General features: G+C 48.6%; 1 protein-coding gene and 1 long non-coding RNA gene across 7 annotated transcripts in view; one reads left to right on the top strand and one right to left on the bottom strand.

Annotated features, from left to right (window-relative positions):
- LOC140207148 (uncharacterized) overlaps nt 1-8,549 on the top strand; it is a 17,556-nt gene extending 9,007 nt beyond the window's left edge. The window contains exon 3 of the long non-coding RNA XR_011888513.1: nt 6,904-8,549. This is a non-coding gene — a long non-coding RNA (uncharacterized lncRNA). The remainder of the gene's footprint in view (nt 1-6,903) is intronic.
- LOC140207135 (uncharacterized) lies at nt 1,727-20,727 on the bottom strand. 6 transcript variants are annotated; one of them, XM_072275468.1, is made up of 3 exons: nt 20,652-20,727; nt 19,814-19,954; nt 1,727-3,543 (listed from the first exon to the last, which is right to left on the bottom strand). In XM_072275468.1, exon 3 carries the CDS (start codon nt 3,218-3,220, stop codon nt 2,099-2,101), a length of 1,122 nt encoding a protein of 373 aa, XP_072131569.1. In that variant the 5' UTR covers nt 3,221-3,543; nt 19,814-19,954; nt 20,652-20,727; the 3' UTR covers nt 1,727-2,098. The 6 variants fall into 6 exon arrangements, with proteins under 6 accessions (XP_072131569.1, XP_072131570.1, XP_072131573.1 ...); XM_072275469.1 differs by lacking the exon at nt 19,814-19,954 and having other exon boundaries at nt 20,652-20,724; XM_072275472.1 differs by lacking the exons at nt 19,814-19,954; nt 20,652-20,727 and adding an exon at nt 15,126-15,150.

The raw sequence follows: 20,727 nt of genomic DNA, 5'->3' as shown, positions 1-20,727 counted from the left end.
ATAATGCTGATAATTTATAAAACACTACTTAGGCTGCACTTATTTGGACCCATATCTCAGAAATTGTGTGTTGTCATTGGAGAGAGTCCAGAGGATGTTCAAGAAGATGATTCCGGGAATGAAGGGGTTAAAATATGAGGAGCATTTGCCAGCCTTGGGCCTGTACTCCTGCACTGACACATGTCTAGTAAATGCAGATGATGGGGGGTAAATCTCACTGAAACCCACCGAATGTGGAAAGGTCTGAATAGGGTGGATGAGGAAAGGACTTTTTGTATGGTGGGTGTAGCCATAACAGAGGGCACAGCCTCAAAACTGAGGAGCCACCTTTTAGAGTAGTTAAGGAGGATTTTATTTAGTCAGAGAGCAGTAAATCCGTGGAATTCTCTGACACAGACGGCGGTGGGGGCCAAGTCTGGTGTACATTTAAGGCAGAAGCTAATAGTTTGCTGATCAGTCAGGGCATTGCAGGAGATGCCGAGGAGACAGGTGCATGGGGTTGAGTGAGAACCAGGATCAGCCTTGACAGAACAGCGGAGCAGACTCGATGGGGCTGAATGGCCTAATTCTGCTCCTGTGTCTTATGGTCTTATAATGCTAGTGTCTTACACAGTGAAGATTGACACAAAATACTTATTACATTCGGCCGCTATTTCTTTGCTCGATTAGTATCTCACCAGCGTCATCTTCCAGTGGTACAATATCAACTCTTGCTTCCCTTTGACTCTTTATATATCTGAATAACTTTTAATACTTGATTATTATTGGCTCACTTACCTTAATTTTTCATCTTGTCTCTCCTGGGTGTTTTTTTTAGTTGTCTCCTGTTGGTTATGTAAAAGCTTCCCAATCCTCTAAGTTCCCACTATTTTCTTGCTATATTATATGACCCCACTTTTCCTTTTATCAAAAACAGGAGAAAATCTGTGGATGCTGGAAATCCAAGCAACACATACACAAAATACTGGAGGAACCAGGCAGCCATTAATAATATCACAGGATAAACAAGCAAGAGCAATTCCCTCAATAGATAAAACCATTCCCCACACACACACATGTTCCTCGACCAGTGGAGCTCCTCACCACAGGTATTATTTGTGTCATCAGTCAGACAAACAAAAGATTTTCTCTGTCAATCAGCTTCCAAATGTTGTTACTCTGTCATTCATTGCCACGACCCCGCTGCTGATTCCCTTCTCCTCATCATACATTCTTACCCTGACCATCGTCCAGAGCCCCAAACTCTGCCCTGTGCAGACCTGCCTCTGGTTTCTGACCCTGCTCCACTGAACATCCAACTAATGGTTTCCCATTCTGCTTTCAGTCTTTAGAGGACAGTAGTGTTTTCTAACAACCCTTTAGAAGCAGGGAAAATGACCCATAATGTGGAAAAGAGTCATGATTAAGGAGGTTAACTCCAAATGTCAGTCTTCCTCAGCCCAGTGGGGAGAAGAACATCTCAGACAGAACTGCTGTCTCATCAACTTCTTCACTCTGCAGAAAATTCAAGGGAAACCTCTTCACCCACAGAGTGGTGACCGTTTGGAACCCATCACCACAGGGAGAGAGAGAGGGGAACAATAGGGGAGGATTTAAAAGGACTGTCATGGAACAGAATCACTGGCAGGGTCCAGCCGGCCTGAGTTGGCTCTCCACTATACACTAGGTGTGTTATAAATTCACTAAGTACCAGAGACAGAGTTTAAAATAAACTGATTTATTTGTCTCAGATCCAGAATATTAAACTCCAGTCCCATTAAAGGTGAATGTGCAGCAGAAGAAACTCCTCCCATGCCCAGTGACCAGGGTGCAGAACTGGGTGTGGTGAGCAGCAGCAATAATTACAGAGATCAGCACTGACAGTCACTCTCAAAATTGCATTCAGCAATGGTGATGTACAAATATCCAGCATGCAGCTTATTGAAACTTCCTCCCCAGTGTGAACCCAGTAGTGTATCACAAGGTTAGATGACTGAGTGAATCCCTTCCCATATTCACAACAGGTGAACAGCCTCTCCCCAGTGTGAACTCAATAATGCACATTTGGTGGAGATGGCTGAGAGAATCTCTTCCCAGTGTCTGAGCGGGTGATCAGCCTCTACCCAGTGTGAACTCGCTGGTGTTTCAGTAGATGAGATGATTGGGTGAATGCCTTCCCACATTCACAGCAGGTGAATGGCCTCTCCCCAGTGTGAACTGACTGGTGTCTCTGTAGGTTGGATGACTGAGTAAATTCCTTCCCACAGTCTGAGCAGGTGAACGGCTTCTCCCCGGTGTGAACTTGCTGGTGTCTCTGTAGGTTGGATGACTGAGTGAATCCCTTCCCACAGTCTGAGCAGGTGAACGGCCTCTCCCCAGTGTGAACTGACTGGTGTAGCATTAGGGAAGATGATCGAGTGAATCCCTTTCCACAGTCTGAGCAGGTGAACGGCCTCTCCCCAGTGTGAAGTGACTTGTGTGCCAATAGAGAGGATGACAGAGTGAATCCCCTTCCACAGTCTGAGCAGGTGAATGGCCTCTCCCCAGTGTGAACTTGCCGGTGTAGCTGTAGATGAGATGACTGAGTGAATCCCTTCCCACAGTCTGAGCATTTAAACGGCCTCTCCCCAGTGTGAACTCGCTGGTGTATCTCTAGATGGGATGACTGAGTGAATCCCTTCCCACAGTCTGAGCAGGTGAACGGCCTCTCCCCAGTGTGAACTTGCTGGTGTCTCAGTAGATGAGATGACTGAGTGAATCCCTTTCCACAGTCTGAGCAGGTGAATGGCCTCTCCCCAGTGTGAACTTGCTGGTGTATCTGTAGATGAAATGACTGAGCGAAGCCCTTCCCACAGTCTGAGCATTTAAATGGCCTCTCCCCAGTGTGAACTCGCTGATGTATCTGTAGATGAGATGACTGAGTGAATCCCTTCCCACAGTCTGAGCAGGTGAATGGCCTCTCCCCACTGTGAACTGACTGGTGTGACAATAGTGTGGATGATCGAGTGAATCCCTTTCCACATTCTGAGCAGGTGAATGGCTTCTCTCCAGTGTGAACTCGCTGGTGTCTCTGTAGGGTGGAAGATTGAGGGAATCTCATCCCACAATCTGAGCAGGTGAAATTCCTCTCTGCAGTGTGAACTGACTGATGTCTCAGTAGGTGAGATGCCTGAGTGAATCCCTTCCCACAGTCCGAGCAGGTGAACGGCCGCTCCCCGGTGTGAACTCGCTGGTGAGCCATTAGGTCAGATGACCGAGTGAACCCTTCCCCACAAATTCAGCAGATAACCAGCCTCTGCCCAGTGTGAACTGACTGGTGTGTCCACAGGTGGGAAGACCGACTGAATCCCTTCTCACACACAGAACAGATGAATGGCCTTGTCCAGTGTGAACTTGCTGATGTACCTTCGGTTGAGATGACCGAGTGAATCCCTCCCCACTGTCTAAGCAGGAAGGATGATCGAGTGAATCCCTTGCTCCACTTCTTATACATCTACACAGAGACAGCAAAACTGGCGTGTTGTGGTCGAGATTCCCGTAGACAAATTCCTTGTCATTTTTAACCTGTAAAAAGATTTACAAAATCCATCAATGGGTGAAGGACAACATTTCAGATGAGATCACTTTAGTTGCCAAGGTGTGATCTGACATCACACTGTTACAGTGAGGTTCAACCCAAATTGGAGACAGAAATCATCTTCTAACTGGGCACAGTGCTGGTATCTGGAATGACCATCAAACTCTCTGATGCTTTTCCTCCATTGGTATTATTCCCTGTTCCCACTGAGCTACATGGGTGCCTGGCCCCACAGTGACTGAAGCACTCTCACGCAAATAGCCTTTGTTGACCTGCAGCTGGGATTTTCTTTTATATACTGTAAATTTAAAGTGGCACAGTTTTAACACCATGTAAATGTCTCCTACTCAGATGTATGGTTGGTCTGCACAGCTGTTAAAAGGAATTAGAGTGAATATTAGTATTATTTCAGTTTCCTGTCACAGTCATACAAAAGTACAACACAGAAACAGGCCCTTTGGCCCATCTAGTTGGTGCCAAGCTATTTAAACTTTCTACTCCCATACCCCTACCATCCAGGCACCTATACAAACCTCTTAAACGTTGAAATCGAGCTTGCATTAACCACTTGTGATCATCTGTGTGAAGAAGTTTCCCCTCATGTTCTCTTAACGCTTCACCTTTCACCCTTAACCCATGGCCTCTGGTTGTAGTCCCACCCCAACTCAGTGGCAAAAGCCAGCTTGCATTTACCCCATCCATACCCCTCATAATTGTGGTACACCTCCATCAAATCTCCCCTCAATCTTCTACATTCCAAGGAATAAAGCCCAGACCCGTTCAGTCTCTCCTTATAACCCAAGTCCTCCAGACCTGGCAATATCCTTGTGAATTTTCTCTGAACTCTTTCAACCTCTTTTACATCTTTCCTCTAGGTTGGTAACCAAAACTGTACACAATACTCCAAATTAGGCCTCACCATTGTCTTGTACAATGTCAACATAACATCCATCTCCTGTACTCAGCACTTTGGTTTATGAAGGCCAACGTGCCAAAATCTTTCTTTCCGTCCCTATCTAACTGTGACACCACTTTCAGTGAATTATAGACCTGTATTCCCAGATCCCTTTCTTCTACAACACTCCTCAGTGCCCGACCAGTCACTGTGTAAGACCCAGGTCCTACCAAAGTGCAACACCTCGCACTTGTCTCCATTAAGTTCCATTTTCCATTTCTGAACCCATTTCTCCAGCTGGTTCAGATCTCTCTGCAAGCCATGATAGTCTTCCTCGCTGTCCACTACACCCTAGTTTCGGGTGTCTAACCATCTTAACATCCAGATTACTGATAGCAGTAATGCACCATTAAGCTGGATGCTGACTGCCGTAAAACAAGATACAGATGACTGATATAGATGACAAAGAACAACAGATCCAGCACTGATCCCTGAGGCACACCACCAGTCACAGGCAACCATCTGCTACCACACTCTGGCTTCTCCCAAAGACAGTGTCTCATCCAATTTACTATCTCATCCTGAATGCTGAGTGACTGAACATTCTTGACCAACCTCCCATATGAGACTTTGTCAAGTGCCTCGCTAAAGTCCATGTAGACAACATCCACTTCCTTGCCTTCATTCACTTTCCTGATAACTTCCTCAAGAAACTGTTTAAGGTTGGTTAGACATGACCGACCATGCACAAAGCTATGCTGTCTATCCTTAATCAATCCACATCTCTCCAAATACTTATATATCCGGTTCCCGCACATACGTTCCAATAACTTTCCCTCTACTGATGTATTATTCCCTAGTTTATTTTTAGAGCCTTTATTGAACAGTGGAATAACATTGGCTAGCCTCCAATCCTCCAGTACCTCACCTGTCACTAAGGATGATTTAAATATCTGTTCTTGGGCCCTGACAATTTCTGCAGGGTCCCAGGGAACAACTTGTCAGGCCCTGGGGATTTATCCATGGCAATTTGTCTTACGACAGCAAACACCCCCACCTCTGTAATCTGTACAGGGCTTATGAAGTTGATGTTGCTTTGCCTCACTTTTATAGACTGTGTGTCCATCTCCTGTGTAAATACGGATGCAAAACAAATATTTAAAATCTCCTCCATCTATTTTGTCTCCTCGTATGGATTATCATTCTGATCTTCCAAGTAACAATTTTGCTCCCTGTAATCTTTTTGCTCTTAACATATCTGCAGAATCCCTGAGGATTCTCCTTCACCTTGTCTGCTGGGACAACCTCATGCCTTTTGTTTCTTTCATAAACATTCACTTGAATTTCCTGCACTTCATAACTACCCCATTTTTCCCTGTCTGCCTGTAGCTGCTGTGCACCTCCTTATTTGTGAAAAGGGTTGTAAATTTAGTCAGCTCCATCTTGGGTACTAGTCTACAAAGTAGCCTGGACATCTTCAAGGAGTGTTGTCTCAGAAAGGCAGCGTCGATTATTAAGGACCTCCAGCACCCAGGGCTGTTACCATCAGGTAGGAGGTACAGGAGCCTGAAGGCTCACTCTCAGCGATTCAGGAACAGCTTCTTCCCCTCTGCCATCTGACTTCAAAATGGACATTGAACCCGTGAACACTACCTCACTTTTAAATATAGATTATTTTTGTTTTTGCACAATTTTTAATCTATTCAATATATGTATACTGTATAAAGTATACTGAATAAGATTTACTTACTTATTTTTTATTATTATTTTTCTATATTATGTATCGGATTGAACTGCTGCTGCTAAGTTAACAAATTTCACGCTACATGCCGGTGATAATAAACTTGATTCTGACTCTGATTGTTTTTTGTTCTGGGAGAGGAAAGCCAAAGGGTGATATAGAGGATTCGTTAGTCTGGGGATCAGAACAAGATTGTGTCTAATATCCCAGGGGTAAGGCTTCCTAGTGCTGCACGGTGGGGGTGGGTGAGTGGTAAACTAAAGTTGCAGGGCGAATGGGAGCCTGACTAACAGAACAGGGAGTGGAGACAGACAGGTGGATGTGTTCAGGGCATGGATCAACACCTGGAATTATCACACTAGGATCTGGCAACTGTGGACTAGGACAGACTACTTTATGGCAAAGGTGTGCTTGGTAAGTGGGAGGCCATCAAAGCAAAATTTTGAAAGTACGAAATGTGTATGTGCTTGTCAGAATAAAAGGTTTAATCATTTCATTCCAAGAACAGAGTGATGTTATGTACCCCTAGGGTTCATATTTTCTGTGGACTGTCACTTTAAAACGTCAGCAGAATGAGACTGACTTTTGGACACTGTTTGGGCTGATTTAGAGAGAGAGAGAGAGAGAGAGACACTGAGCAGCTTGTGAGTTACCATGGTGACAGAGGGTGGAGTTATTTGATGGATAATCGATGTTATGGTTTCTCTGCAGCTTGTTTTGAATATACAAGGACACTCAGAAATGCACAGTTACAGTCAAGATGGATTCGGTCAATGGAAGACACCAGTGAGTTGGTCGCCAGCTTAAACTTTCAGTAGCCCAAAAGGGGCGAGTTGAGATCGATCCTGAGTATTGATAAATGACTCACACAAGTTTTCTGCAACTAGAACAAGTTTGGAGGAAGAGAAGAGAGTAGAGGAAGGTTTGAAACAGAAGAAACCTAGTGACAAAGAGATCACTGTTTGGACTCTCTCTCTAAGTAGCCCGTAAGGGTGAGTTTGAGTTCCATTCGAGTACAAAGTTAATCCAGAGGAGTGGGTTCTCTGGTGAGGGGAAACCCTTTGTGAATACCACGTGTGCGTTACCCTTGTCTGGGTGTGGTAGTTCACTGATGAAAGGCACCCCTGTGGCAAATCACTGTTGAATTTATTTTGTATGTTGTGGAACTGGATAAGTGGCTATCACATTGTGTGTTTGGGGTAACCTTGTGGAATTTACCGGTGTGTCGACCCTTGCCTGGGTGGTGGTTCCCTTGAAGAGGGTCCCCTTAGTGATAAACTACTGTTGGTGATAATCCATATGTGGATTCTGTTTGGGTATCCTATGGCCACCACTTTGAGATGTCCCATAGCTGAATTCGGGTGAGGTACCACTTGTGTTGAAAGGACATTCGTTGAAGATCACTGTCGGTGATATTTCGTGTGTGGAGTGGAGCAACTTCGGAGATAAAACCTACTACTATTGTTATTTTGTATTGCTGTCATGGAATCTGTGGAACATCGACATAATTGCCTTCTACAACATTTGCCTTTGGATTGCAAACATCTTGCATTAGTTAACCTGTGCATCTGAACTGAATTTTTTTTTTAACCTACCATTGCAAGACTGTATCACTTCTCACCTAAGTTTGAAGAAGCTTGTTTTTTTTATATTTCCACATGCATAATCTTTGCTAACCTGTTTGATATATCTGGTTTTATGTTACTTTCTTACATAGTTACTAATAAAATAGCATTTATTAACAGCAAAACCAGACAACAGGTGTGTCCCATTTCTGCTGGTTCTTTAACCAGTTATGGGGTACGTAACAATAGAAACTAGCGGACCCTGGTTTTCAAGAGATATTGTTGAACCAGCAGAAATGGAAAACAGCTGGAGTCTGGTATTCACTATTCCTGAAGATTTAGTGGGACCAAGTTCTGATGTATTTATATGGACTGAAGGTGTTTATGTGAGAGCCACGTTCGACACAGGTTCTCAAGTTACTTTAATTTACAGATCCTTTTGCAACTGGTATCTGACGCTCTTACCATTGACAACACTCAGTGCCCTGGAGATTCTGGGGTTTAGTACCGATGGGTACCATTACGATGGTTACCTGGCATTGAAGTTGAAGTTTATGGAAGCAGACGTTGGAGTAACTCAGACTAATGACACACTAGTTTTGGTCTGCCTGGATCCGGTTGAGAAGGATGGTCCATTCTTGTGGGAACAAACACTGCCGTTGTGAGAAGGCTCCTGGGAGCATGCGAGGAGAGAAATGGAGAGAACTCTTTGAAAATCTTGTTCATTCACTCTGTGTTCAGAGCAGCTTTTGAGGAGCTGCAAGTTCCTCCTAAGCAGGATGATGAGGAGAAAGGGGGAAATGTGGGTTGCACCCAGACTAAACCTATCACGTTACCTCCTGGGGGGGTAGCTGTGTTTGTCCATCGTCAACGTTGATGAGGACCTCGACACCATTATGATGGCGTCGAGACTAGCGCGTGATTTGGATTTAAGGGAGGGAGAGTTGCGCAGCGTCAGCCTCACTCTCTCTTCCCAATTCCCATCTGGATCCAGTGGTAAGACAAGAGTTGAGGTGACTGGAGATGGGACCAGGCACAGTGGATGACCAGGACGTCTTCTGTGTCTTGTCCTGCTCTACACGTTCCACAACGCTTGCAGAGACCGCCTTCTTGACCGTTGGACCTTCCATTGGTCTCGTCCGCTCAATCCGCCGGAGTCTGTCTTCACATGCTGGGATAGACAACTCCCTATCTCACCGAGGGTTTGAGACCCATCGGTTACCCTCACCTGGTTTAGCCGGCTTGTCGAAGCTGTTGCCCGGGGTGTGGCCGCTGTCTCATGCAAACAGCTACGGGGAGCCACAGGTGAGAGCTGAGTGCCAGGTGGGGACCAAAGGTGGACTATCCGCCCTGAAAAGGACGCGACATGTTCCCCTACCAGAGGTGCTACCCCTCCCTGACACCTCATACACCCCAAGGTGAGGGGGAAGGGGGGATAGCTAGAGTGACAGGAACCCCCAAATTTGCCGGAATGTCTGAAGAATGGGAAGGAAGCTTAAGTGAGAAGGTGTTGGGACATGAAGATGTGCTTTCTACTGGTGAGGCCGATGTTGGTTACTCCGGGAGTACCTGCCACACTATTGAAGCGACCGAGGACACCCCTTTCTGAGAGAAGTCTCACTGGTTAGCACCAGCGGAGGGTGAGGGTGTTTGGCCGCATTATTGTTAACTGACAGAAGTTAAATTCGGTCATGCAGCGGGACGGCGGAGCCTGGGCTACCGGAACACACGAGTGGTAGACTGGGAGAGGCACCGTCCAGTAGACAGGAAGGGCCACAAGGGGTGGTTGAAGCCGGGGCAGCCGAAGATACGAGAAGGAAGTCTGAAAGACTCAGGAAACCCCAGATAGGCGTCCCGATGACGCAACGGGGGAACAGACTGTTGTGTCTATCCCCCGAGTCACTACCATTCACAAATGGATTGGCGGTCCTGGCGTCACGGAATTGATGAAAATTGTTATTAATGGTGGGTCGATAGGTTTCAAAGTCACGAGGGCATGGCTATTTTTGGTGGGGGTAGCCATAGTTCAGATTTTTACTGCTATGCTGTAGGTATTTCCATAGAACGTAAAAATTTCCATCACATGACAGGACATTCGCCCACAATGTAACCTACTCTAGAAACTGTCTTGAATTTTCCTAGCGTACATCCCTCTGTTTTTCTGATCTTCAAGTACCTATCTAAGAGGCTCTTAAAAGACCCTGTGGTATCCACCTCCACCACCGCTGCCAACAGTGCATTCCACGCACCCACCACTCTCCGTGTGGAAAAACTTACCCCTGACATCCCCTCAGTACCTATTTCCAAGCACCTTAAAACTATGTCCCCTCATGTTAGCCTTTTCAGCCCCGGGAAAAAAGCCTCTAGCTATCCACACGATCAATGCCTCTCATCATCTTATACACCTCTATCAGGTCACCTCTCATCCTCCGTCACTCCAAAGAGAAAAGGCCAAGTTCACTCAATTTCATTTTAGCAGTTCTGTAAGAGCGCTCTCTTTGGCTCTCAGCTTGTTTGGATTTGAGCTGAGATAAGAGGCAAATTAGCAAAGTGCTGTCAGCTAGTCGGTGTAGTGGAATTGGGAGAAGGTTCTGGAGAATGCTTGGTAGAGAGTCGTTGTTGGCGGGACCTGGAGGAGGTCTGGGGTGGGGATGTGTATGGCTTAGGATACCGTCCCTGTCGCACAGGGCGCTTTGTGCAGATGAACGGCTTCAAGAAGGAAGAACGAACACTCCTGTGGGAGAAGCATTTGTTCGAGATGGATTGCGAGCAACGATCGCAAAGTGGTGTGAGCTTTCACACTGACCGAGGGTCCGGCGAGTGAGTGACAGGGAAGTTCCAGATGAGCTCTAACTTCTGCACATTTAACTGTTTAAGAGTAATGGACCATTTTTGATTTTTTTTTCTTTCATTTAATAACCGCTTAAATTAAGATTCTTAAATGTACTTCTTTATAAACTGCCTGCAGTGTACAATTTGTTATTTCTTGCTAGGGTGGGTGGTGGTGCAGTCAATAACTCAAACTGGGGACTGGTCGGGCAAGACGTGCTAACCTGACAGGTTTGACAGGAACAAAGTTGTACACACCCGAGACGTACGAAGCCGAATAAAGGTGGGATTCGGTGGTTGCTAGTGAGGGGCTAACGGGCCGGGTTTCCTGGGACGTCCGAGAAGAAGAGAGTTGGGGTCCATATATATACACACACAATTACAGTTATTGTTATGTATTGCATTGTACTGCCACTGCAAAACCATGAAATTGCATGACATATGCTAGTGATAATAAACCTGAACCTGATTATTTACCCAATGAGTAGATGAGAAGAAATCCTGTGTAAAGAATTGAATTGAATTCATTACTTACATCCTTCATATGCAAGCAGTGCCTCAGCCAGTCAGGATGCTCTCAATTGTGCCCCTGTACCAAGTTGTTAGGATTTGGGAGCCCATGCCAAATTTCTTCAACCGTCTGAGGTGAAAGAGACTCTGTTGTGCCTTTTTCACCACACAGACAGTATGTACAGACCACATGAGATCCTCGGTGATGTGTACACCAAGGAACTTACACCTATTCACCCTTTCAACCCCAGATCCATTGATGTCAATAGGGGTTAGCCAATAGACTGGCGAGTTTACATCACGGGTAAGGAAGTTGGTGGAGAAAATTTGTACAGATAGGATTTATGAGCATTTGAAAAACCATGCCCTAATTAGGGATTCTCAGAATTGCTTTCTGCAGAACAAGTTTTGTTTTACTGACAACAGAGTTTCTGATAATACCAAACTTCTTCATGTAGGTCCAGGTGAGGATAGTGCGACTGGCAGATGGAGGAGGGAGGGGTGGAAAGAGATGTAGAGGGATGGGTGGAAAGAGATGTAGAGGGATGGAGATGATGGGTGGTTTGCAGATGAGGGACCCTGATGGGGACTGAAGGCCTAAGTTAGGGAAGGAGGGAGGGCAGTTGGGAACTGAGGGGGAAAGGGACATCATAGATGTAGAGTGGACTAGGTGCAGGAGGAGAAGGAAGCTGGGTGAGGGGGAGGGTGTTTCTGTCGGGTTGTTAATGTGGAGTTGAGTGAATCAGGACTGGGAAGGGACAGAGTAGTGCAGGTTAATTTCAACTGAATAATTCAGTCTTTATACCGGCGCCTATCACCTCCAGACCTCACCGTCTATTTCCACACTTGCCTCTTCCAAGTTACAACCGGCTGTCTGTAAGAAGTGTGTACATTCTCCCCGTAATCACGTGGGTTTCCTCTAGGTGCTCTGGTTTCCTCCCACAGTCCAAAGACATACTGGTCAGCAGGTTAGTTGGTCGTTGTAAATTGTCCCAGGATTACTTTCGGATTAAATTGAGGGATTGATGGGTGTTGTAGCTCCGAGGGCCAGAAGGGCCTATTCTGTACTGTATCTCCGTAAAATAAAATTTAAAAATAATCTCCCGAGTTGATGAATGGGAGAGGCGGCTAATCTCCAGGTCAGAAATGCAGAGCGAAGTCGGTAAAAACCGCCTCCTGAACAGATTGCACTGCCTGTTTTGGACTAGCTCGGGCCATACATGGATCTGGGAAACACACTCACTTATTCAATGGTTTGAGATGAATGACTCCTGTCTCTGGCACTAAAATCCCTGCAAGCGAGTCAGGTGTTACACCTGCCCCTTCGCCAACATTCAGGGTCCACAGCAATCCTTCCAGGTGAGGCGACACTTCACCTGCGAGTCTTTCCGGGTCACTTACTGTGTCCTTCTCTCGCGTGCTCCCGGTGAGGGGAGAGCCTTCACTGGACCCCGCCACAAAAGGCGGAACTTCCCGAAGGCCACCATTTCTTCCACTTCCTAGTCCCACGCCGACATTGTCAGTCCACGGCCTCGTCTACTGCCACCATGAGGCCACTTTCAAATTAGACGATGGCCTTCAGAATCCTTCCTCGTCAGCCATTTACTTCGGCTACAGGGTCACCTCTCGGTTTCCTTCTTCACCCTCTTGCCCACCCAGCCAACATCCACCTCACCTGGTTCCGCCACTTTATCTCCCACTCCCATGTCTTCTTATTCTGATTTCCCGACCCGCACCCACCCCTTTTCGGTGATGATAACCTGGACTGGAAGGGGTAACGTATGAGGGGTGTTTGATGGAATGAGGGTGAGTTTGAAACCTGTCGAAGGCCTAGACAGAGCAGACGTGGAGAGGATATGTCCTATTGTCGGGGAGACTAGGAGGACCAGAGGGCGCAGCCTCGGATCACAAGAACGTCCCTTTAGAACAGAAACGAAGAGGAATTTCGTAAGCCAGAGGATGGTGAAAATGCGGGATTTATTGCCACTGATCGCTGTGGAGGCCAAGTCCCCAAATCACTGCGTAAACGTAAAGCGGACTTGATTTTTTTTTTTGCTTCATCAGAGAGTCAAAGGTTATGGGGAGGGGCAGAAGAATGGGATCCAGAGGGGTATTAAATCAACCACGACAGGGAGTCAGAGCAGACTCAAAGGGCCAAATGGCCTATTTCTACTGCTATATCTTATTCTCGCATCTCCAGCCACCCTGCTCTTCCTGGACGGCTCGCTCTGGGTTCCCTGCCTGCTCCTGGTCATTCCATCTGTAATCACCAACAAGGCACCGACCAGATAGACGTCAGCACTGCTCCCTCTGCTTCGAACCCCAGCCCCTCTGCACCAGCCCCACCCTCACCTCCAAAGGGGGTGGAACTGCCAGATCACAGACTCAGCTCTACCTTGGCCAAAGGCCAGGTAGCTACTCATGCCCTGCTGTCAAGCACCCCGCTCCGAACCATCAATCACTGTCTCCCGGAACCAACCACTGTGGAGATCTCCCACCCACAGCCACCAAACCTCCTGGTTCCCTGACCTTGAACTTTTTCATTTCTCCCTCCAACCCGAGATCCACAACCCTGACTGTCCGAGTAGGCCCACTGTCACTGCCTGCTCCAGCTCCTCTGAGCTCCTGCCCACATACCTCGACTCCATTTGGTTCAGTCCCTTACTACAGGGGCCCCCAACCACCGGGCCGCGAGGAAACGAGATGACTTGGCGATATGAGTCAGCTGCACCTTTCCTCATTCCCTGTCACACCCACTGTTGAGCTTGAACACACGCGAGGTCATTACCCGCGCGTCATTCATGTGAGTGCGGGAAGATCAACTCCTCGAGCTTGCGAATGACGGCGGGCTGAAAAGTATGTTTGACACAACATCTCTGCCAGCATTCTGGATCAAAGTCAAGGCTAAGTATCCTGAGATAGCCACGAAAGCACTGAAAACGTTGATTCCATTTCCAACATATCTCTGTAATGAATGCAACGATAACTAAACTGCGGAATAGACTGGACACAATCATCACTCGATAGGACCGTCTTGTTGCAGGAAAACAAGTATTCAGCCCAGGGCTCCCACTGATTCAGCGATATTGGTGTGTTGCAATGATTTTATATGTTCATACGGGGAAAATATGTGCTGTGTGTTTAATATCCAAATGTTACTTAAAATGTTATGATGCTATTGACTTATAAGTGACTTATATAACAATTACAGCATGGAAACAGGCGATCTCTCCCCTTCTAGTCCGTGCCGAACGCTACTCTCACCTAGTCCCACCGACCTGCACTCAGCCCATAACCCTCCATTCCTTTCCTGTCTATATACCTATCCAATTTTTCTTTAAATGATAATATCGAACCTGCCTCTACCACTTCTACTGGAAGTTCGTTCAACACTTACTTCAAGCTCCCCTAATAATTGACTTATCACTATATTCATGCGAGGAAAATATGCTCTGTATTTAATATTAAATTCGTTAGATAAACCCTTTTAGAAACGAAATTGAGTGTATTAGCCACTTATCAGCTATATTCCGGTGGTGATTAACACTCCCCACCCCCCCGAACAGGATCGCCAAAAATGATTTGTGGGAAAAAAATTGGCATGTACACGCATGCACACTGGTGCCCGCGCAAGGCTTCATGGTCATTGTAGTCTTTCTCGGGGTAAACACAACGTATTTCACTGCTACTCTTGTCCGTTGGGAACCCTACCACCACTGCCCCGCCCCCCCCCCCCCCCGGGGTCGGCCGGTCCGCAAGAATATTGTCAATAATAAACCGTTCCGCATTGCAATAAAGGTTGGGAACCCCTGCCTTACTACCTCCATCCGTGACCTTTCACACACTCTTGATGTCCCCTTGAAGCATTCAGTTCCTTGGCCCTGATCGTTTCACTTTCACCGGGGCTGTCCAGTCCCTATGCACTTCTAACCCATCCATCCCCACACAGCAGGAAGGTCTTAAAGCTCTCTGCTTCCTTCCTGACAACATGACCAGTTCCCCTCCACCACAGCCCTCCTTCATCCTCACCCTGAATTTCTGCTTCATATACTCCCTCTTCTCCAGGCTCGAGGGCCAGTCGTGGATGTCCGCATGGGCCCCAGCTATGTCTCCCTTTCCACTGGCTATGTGGAAGAGTCCAAGTTACAGGCCTTCCCTATGAATACCCCCAACTCCTGCTCGCTACACAGACAACTGCACTGGTGCTGCTTCCTGCACCCATGCTGAGCTTGTCAATTCAATCAATTTTGCCTCCAACTTCAACTCGGCCTTTCAATTTACTTGGCCCGTTTCTGACACTTCCCTCCCTGTCCTCCATCTCTCTGTCTCCTTCTCTGCAGACAACCTGCCGATATCTTCTGTGAGATCGATCTTGTCTACGTTAGCAGCATCTCGCCAAAAGTGCACATTGAGGAGAATGGGGCAAGGGGTAGGGGAGGCCGGAGTGACAGCGAGAGGGGGCCGAGGGCAAGGCGGGAGTGATGGCAAGGCTGGCTGAGGGCAAGGTTGGGGTTGAACGGGAGAGGAAGGGAAGGTGAAGAGGAAGATGGACGAGGGGAACAGGGCTGAATGGGGGAGTGGGTAAGGCGGGGGAGACTAGGGGCAGATGGAGACGGGACATGTGGTTGGAGGGGAAATGGAGAAAAGGAGAGAGACAATCGGAGGTGGAGTGTTGAGTGGGAAGGGGAGGGTGGAGAGGGGAGAGGGGAGAGGGGAGAGGGCCAGTGGAAATCTGGATAAGGAAGACAGAAGTGAAAGGGGGGATAGTGAGACGAGGTGATTTGGATGTGAAGATGAAGTGGGAGGGGACAGGGAAGAGGGGAAGGGAAAGGGGAAGTGTGCGTAAGAAGGAGAAAGTGAAAAAGAGGAGAGTATGACGGAAAGGCAGTAACCGGTGTCGGAAAGGGAGACAGAGGGAAGGTGAGACTGTGTAGGAAGAGGGCAGAGTGTGGGGAAAGGGAGGATTGTGGGATCAGGGAGAGAGTGGGAAGCCAGAGAGGCTAAGAGGGAGAGGGGAAGAACGTGTGGGAAGGGGAATGTTTGTGAAAGTTGGGGGTGAGATGTTTTCAAAGCAGGGAAGAGTGTGTGTTTGTGTTTTTTTTAAAAGATACAGCCATGGTAACAGGCTCTTGCAGACAAATAAGCAAATAAGCACGTGATGCTCAATTACACCCACAGGACATTTAATCTGCTGTCCGATGCGTCTTTGAGCTGGGGAAGGAAACCGGGGCACCCGGAGGAAACGCACGCAGTCACGAGAAGGACACACAAACTCCTCATAGACAGCGGTGGAAACTGAACCCATGTGCTGGCGATGGGGGGAACAGGAAAGAACGTGTGGGGAGAGTGAAACTGCGGGAAGATGGAAACGTATGTTGGAAGTGGAGAGAGCCTGCTGGAGGTGGGAAAGGGGAGGAGGGGAGAGGCAAAGACGAGGGAAGAGGGAGATCCTGAGGGAGAGGAGACATAACAGTGGAGCGGGAAGGATGTAAAGGAAATGGGAGAAGGGAGAAGGGAAGTCACGAGGAGAGAGATGAGAATGGGGTGGAAGAGGGATGGGGAGGGGATATGTAGAGTCGGGTATAGGAGAGGGAGCGAGCGTTGAGAGGTGGGCAGAGGGAGGGGGAAGGGAATGGGAGAGTGAGCACGGCCGGAGGGGAAAGGAGGAAGATGGGGCAGAGGAAGGGTGAAAGGGAAGAGGGTGTGGGAGGGAGGTGAAGATGCTGTAAAAGGGAGGTGTATGTGGAGAGAGTGGGCGAGAGAGCGGGGAGAAGTGGGAGAAAGGCAGAGAGAGGGAGGGGCATCACCATCACCGTTATACAGACCCCAGGAATCAGACCCTTCCATCTCCTCTCCCTCCTGAAGCGCACATCCCCATCGTCCACCCACCGCCTCCCGGAAACCCCTGCCCTACCACATTATCCCTCACTCTGTGGCAGCTGGGCTGGCAGAACTCCTGGCATTCAGCGCCTGAGACCAGGGTTCGATCCCCACACTCCCCCACCTCAAGGTGCAGACAGCCCGTGAGGCTTGCAACTTCCATTCTCCACAGGGTAGAGCGAGGGGATGAGGGGGAGAGGGAGAAGGGATTGGGGGCAGGGGGTGGCAGGCCATAAGTGAAGGGGCTGGAGTGAGGGAGGAATAGACAGTGAGGGGTGAGGGAAGGGTGGAGTGTAAGAAGGGGAAGGAGGAGGGGTGTAAGGGAAGGGGGAGCCTGTGAAGGGATGCAGGAGGGGAAAATGGGAGGGAAGGTTACGTGGGGGATTGGTGAGGGTTGGAGGCAAAAGTGCTGGGAGGAGGGTGGCTAGAGGTGTCGGGGGGGAAGGGAGGAGAGTGTGAGTGGAGAAAATGGTGTGAAGCAGTGGTAGATGAGTGCGCAGGGAGGGAGAAGGTGTGGGGTAAGGGGAAGGGTGATAGGAGATTAGATAGGGAGTGAGTGTGAGGAGGGAGCAGTGTACAAAGGGATGGGTAGGAGGAGGGAAGAAGGTGTAAAAGAATAGATGGAGGGTGTGAAAGGAGGAGGTGGAGGTAAACTGAGGGAGGGGTGAAGTGAAAAAGAGTGTGTGAGGGGTTTGGGGTAGGAGGAAACTGCAAAGGAGGGGGGATTGTCTGAGGGGAGGGATGAGAGGGTGAGACGAGGAACGGGAGGGGAGGCTGATGGTTGAGGGGAGAGAGATCTGAGTGGAGAGCGGAGGGAGCAGGGGTTGAGGGTATGAGGGGAGGGATGAGAGGGTGAGATGAGGAACGGGAGGAGATGCTGATGGTTGAGGGGAGAGAGATCTGAGTGGAGAGCGGAGGGAGCAGGGGGTGAGGGTATGAGGGGAGGGATGAGAGGGTGAGGCGAGGAACGGGAGGGGAGGCTGATGGTTGAGGGGAGAGAGATCTGAGTGGAGAGCGGAGGGAGCAGGGGGTGAGAGGATGAGGGGAAAGGGAAGCAGACGGAGCAGGCGGGCCGGAAGTAAAGGGGCTGGAGAAAGGGACAAGTAGAAAGTAACAGGGGAGGGAAGGGAGGAGGGGTGTAGGGGAGCTAGGAGCGTGTGAATGGAGGGAGGAGGGGGAAATGGGAGGGAGGTTACGCAGGAACTGGGGAGGTTGGGTGGTGCGGTGAAGGTTGGTTTCGGGGTGTGAGGGGAAGGGGCAGGGAGCAGGGAGTAAAGGGGGAGATTGAGGGGTTTGGAGAGGGAGGAAGGAGGAGTGTACGAGGTTGGGTAGGAGGAGGGAGTAAGGTGTGAAGGAGTGGAAGGACGGAGTGAAAGAGTGGAGAGAGGAGGGGTGTGAAGAGAAGTGGGGGATGAGGGAAGAGAGGAGGACATAAATGGAGGGGGGTGGTCAAGAGGGGATGAGGAGTCTGCCTATCAGGTCGAGAGAGCACGGACACCTGATTGGATGAGGTCCAACTAATCATTAGGGAGGGAGGGACAATGGGGGGTATAAATTCCACTGGACTATACATTGCCTGGCATCACCCCTGATGAAGACGGCAGAGTTTGTCCTCGAAGCATTGGTTACAATCCACACCTGCAACAGGCTGGAAGGCCGAGAAAAGCAAATTGGTAAGTTGGGGGGTGGAGTTAGAGGAACCTGGAGTCCCGTATTCAACACTTTCGGAACAGCTTCTTCCCCTCAGCCATCAGATTATTGAATGGTCCGTGAACACGACCTCGCTACTCCCCTTTGGGTTACTCTGAAACACAGTGATTGTTATACCCTGCTGTCCAAAATTAACAAATTTCACTAGTTGGGTGTTCTAATTTTTCGTTGATTCTGTTAAAGTTATTATTTTATATATTTAAAAACACAAACACGAGGAAATCTGCAGATACTGGATTTTCTCCACAACACATATAAAAATCGCTGGTGAATGCAACAGCAGGCCAGGCAGCATCTCTAGGAAGAGGTACAGTCGACGTTTCCGGCCGAGACCCTTCGTCAGGACTAACTGAAGTAAGACTCTCTTCTTTCAGTTAGTCCTGACGAAGGGTCTCTGCCTGAAACGTCGACTGTACCTTTTCCGAGAGATGCTGCCTGGCCTGCTGCATTCACCAGCGATTTTTATGCGTGTTGCTATCCTATACATTTGTTGAGTCTGTCCACAGGAAAATGAATCTCAGAGTTAGTATATGGTGAGATATCTGTATTTTGATGATAAAATGTGCTTCAAACTTTGACTGATGTCAGTGATAAAAGCTTTTAAGGTCTAATGTCAGGGAACAGCATTCATGTGGTGCAACATTTGGTAATACTGTGGGCCGAAAGCCCTGTTCCTGTACCGTTTCAAAGTGATTTTCAGTGTGTTGTTTTACCATAACAAGGGTTCAGTCATTATCAGCAAAGCTCTGTCCCTTTCAAACCCGCTCCCAGCACTTCCGATGGGAGCTGGTTCCACGTTCTCAACAGTTTCTCCCCAGGTTGCTGTACACTATTTCACCTTTAAACTATGACCCCTCGTGTGTGAGGGAGAATGTGGGGTGGAAAGCGAAGGCGGGATGGAAGAGGGGAAGGTGCGGGAGGATAGAGACAGCTGTGGGAAGCAGACAGTGGGGAGAGAGAAAGAGAGGGGATAGTTTATACTTACTGTCATTCAAAAGAAGTAACTGTTTGAACTTACTAACCATACCATGTACATTCTCAACCAGATTATTGACATAGATGACAAGTAGCGTAACCCTGGGGAACATCATTAGGCAGGGCCTCGAGTACAATAAACAGCCTCCTACCATCACTCTCTGCTTCTTGCTATCAGGCCAACTGGAAATCACATCACTGGCGCTCTCCTGTTACCGTGTCTGACCTGCTGACCTCTGGATATCCTCCCCGCTCACTCTCCTCCTCAACAAGCCTCTTTCCCCAGTCGCCATCTGTGAGATCATAAAAAACAACTAAAATGATACATTCGACAGCTCCTGTACCCACCACCACTGACCATGCTTCCCCAGTTAAAACTCTCTCTCCTCAGCACCTTCCCTATTCCCTTTCCCACTGTCAACTCCACATATGCTACCGGATCGGAACCCACTGTCAGGACATTTATATCTCACAAGAGGCTGTACAAACCTGTGTCCTCTGATGCTGAGGTCACTGACACCACCCTCCCCCCCCAACGTCTTCCCAACCTGCACTCGCAGCCCATGATGGTGACAGCTGTTCCCAGACTCTGGGGCTGTATCATAAACACAATGTTCAGGGCGAGAGTTGACAGTAATTAATATGAAGAGAGAATTGTTGCTTTCTGAAAGGACACGGGAGCTCTCTGGTCCACATCCTCCCTTGTTCACATCCTCTCCTGGTCACGCTGCGTCCCAACACCCCACTTTCTCCCAACCTCCGTCGCACTCGGCCCCACACCCTCCCCACCACTCAGCCCACACACACGTCCACCCATAACCTCACCCCACTACACGACAGATCTCCTTCACCCCCAGCCCCCTCTCAGCTCGGGGAACTACAGCTAACTGATCCCACAGCCAGTGCTCGGGTGTAAAACTAAAACCAGGCTGCCGGCAGAACTCGGACCCGGTCCTTTCCCTCTGCAACCGGACCCCGATTAACACCAACCTGAAATCCGACCCTTGCTCTCCGGGCCCGAGCAGGAGACCCGGGGGTCAGTACTGCGCCTGCGCCTGCGCGTCAC

Source organism: Mobula birostris, chromosome 13 (assembly GCF_030028105.1).
Source record: "Mobula birostris isolate sMobBir1 chromosome 13, sMobBir1.hap1, whole genome shotgun sequence".
Taxonomy (NCBI): Eukaryota; Metazoa; Chordata; class Chondrichthyes; order Myliobatiformes; family Myliobatidae; genus Mobula; species Mobula birostris.
The sequence above is the reverse complement of the archived record's forward strand: the minus strand, read 5'-3'. Positions and strand labels throughout refer to the sequence as shown.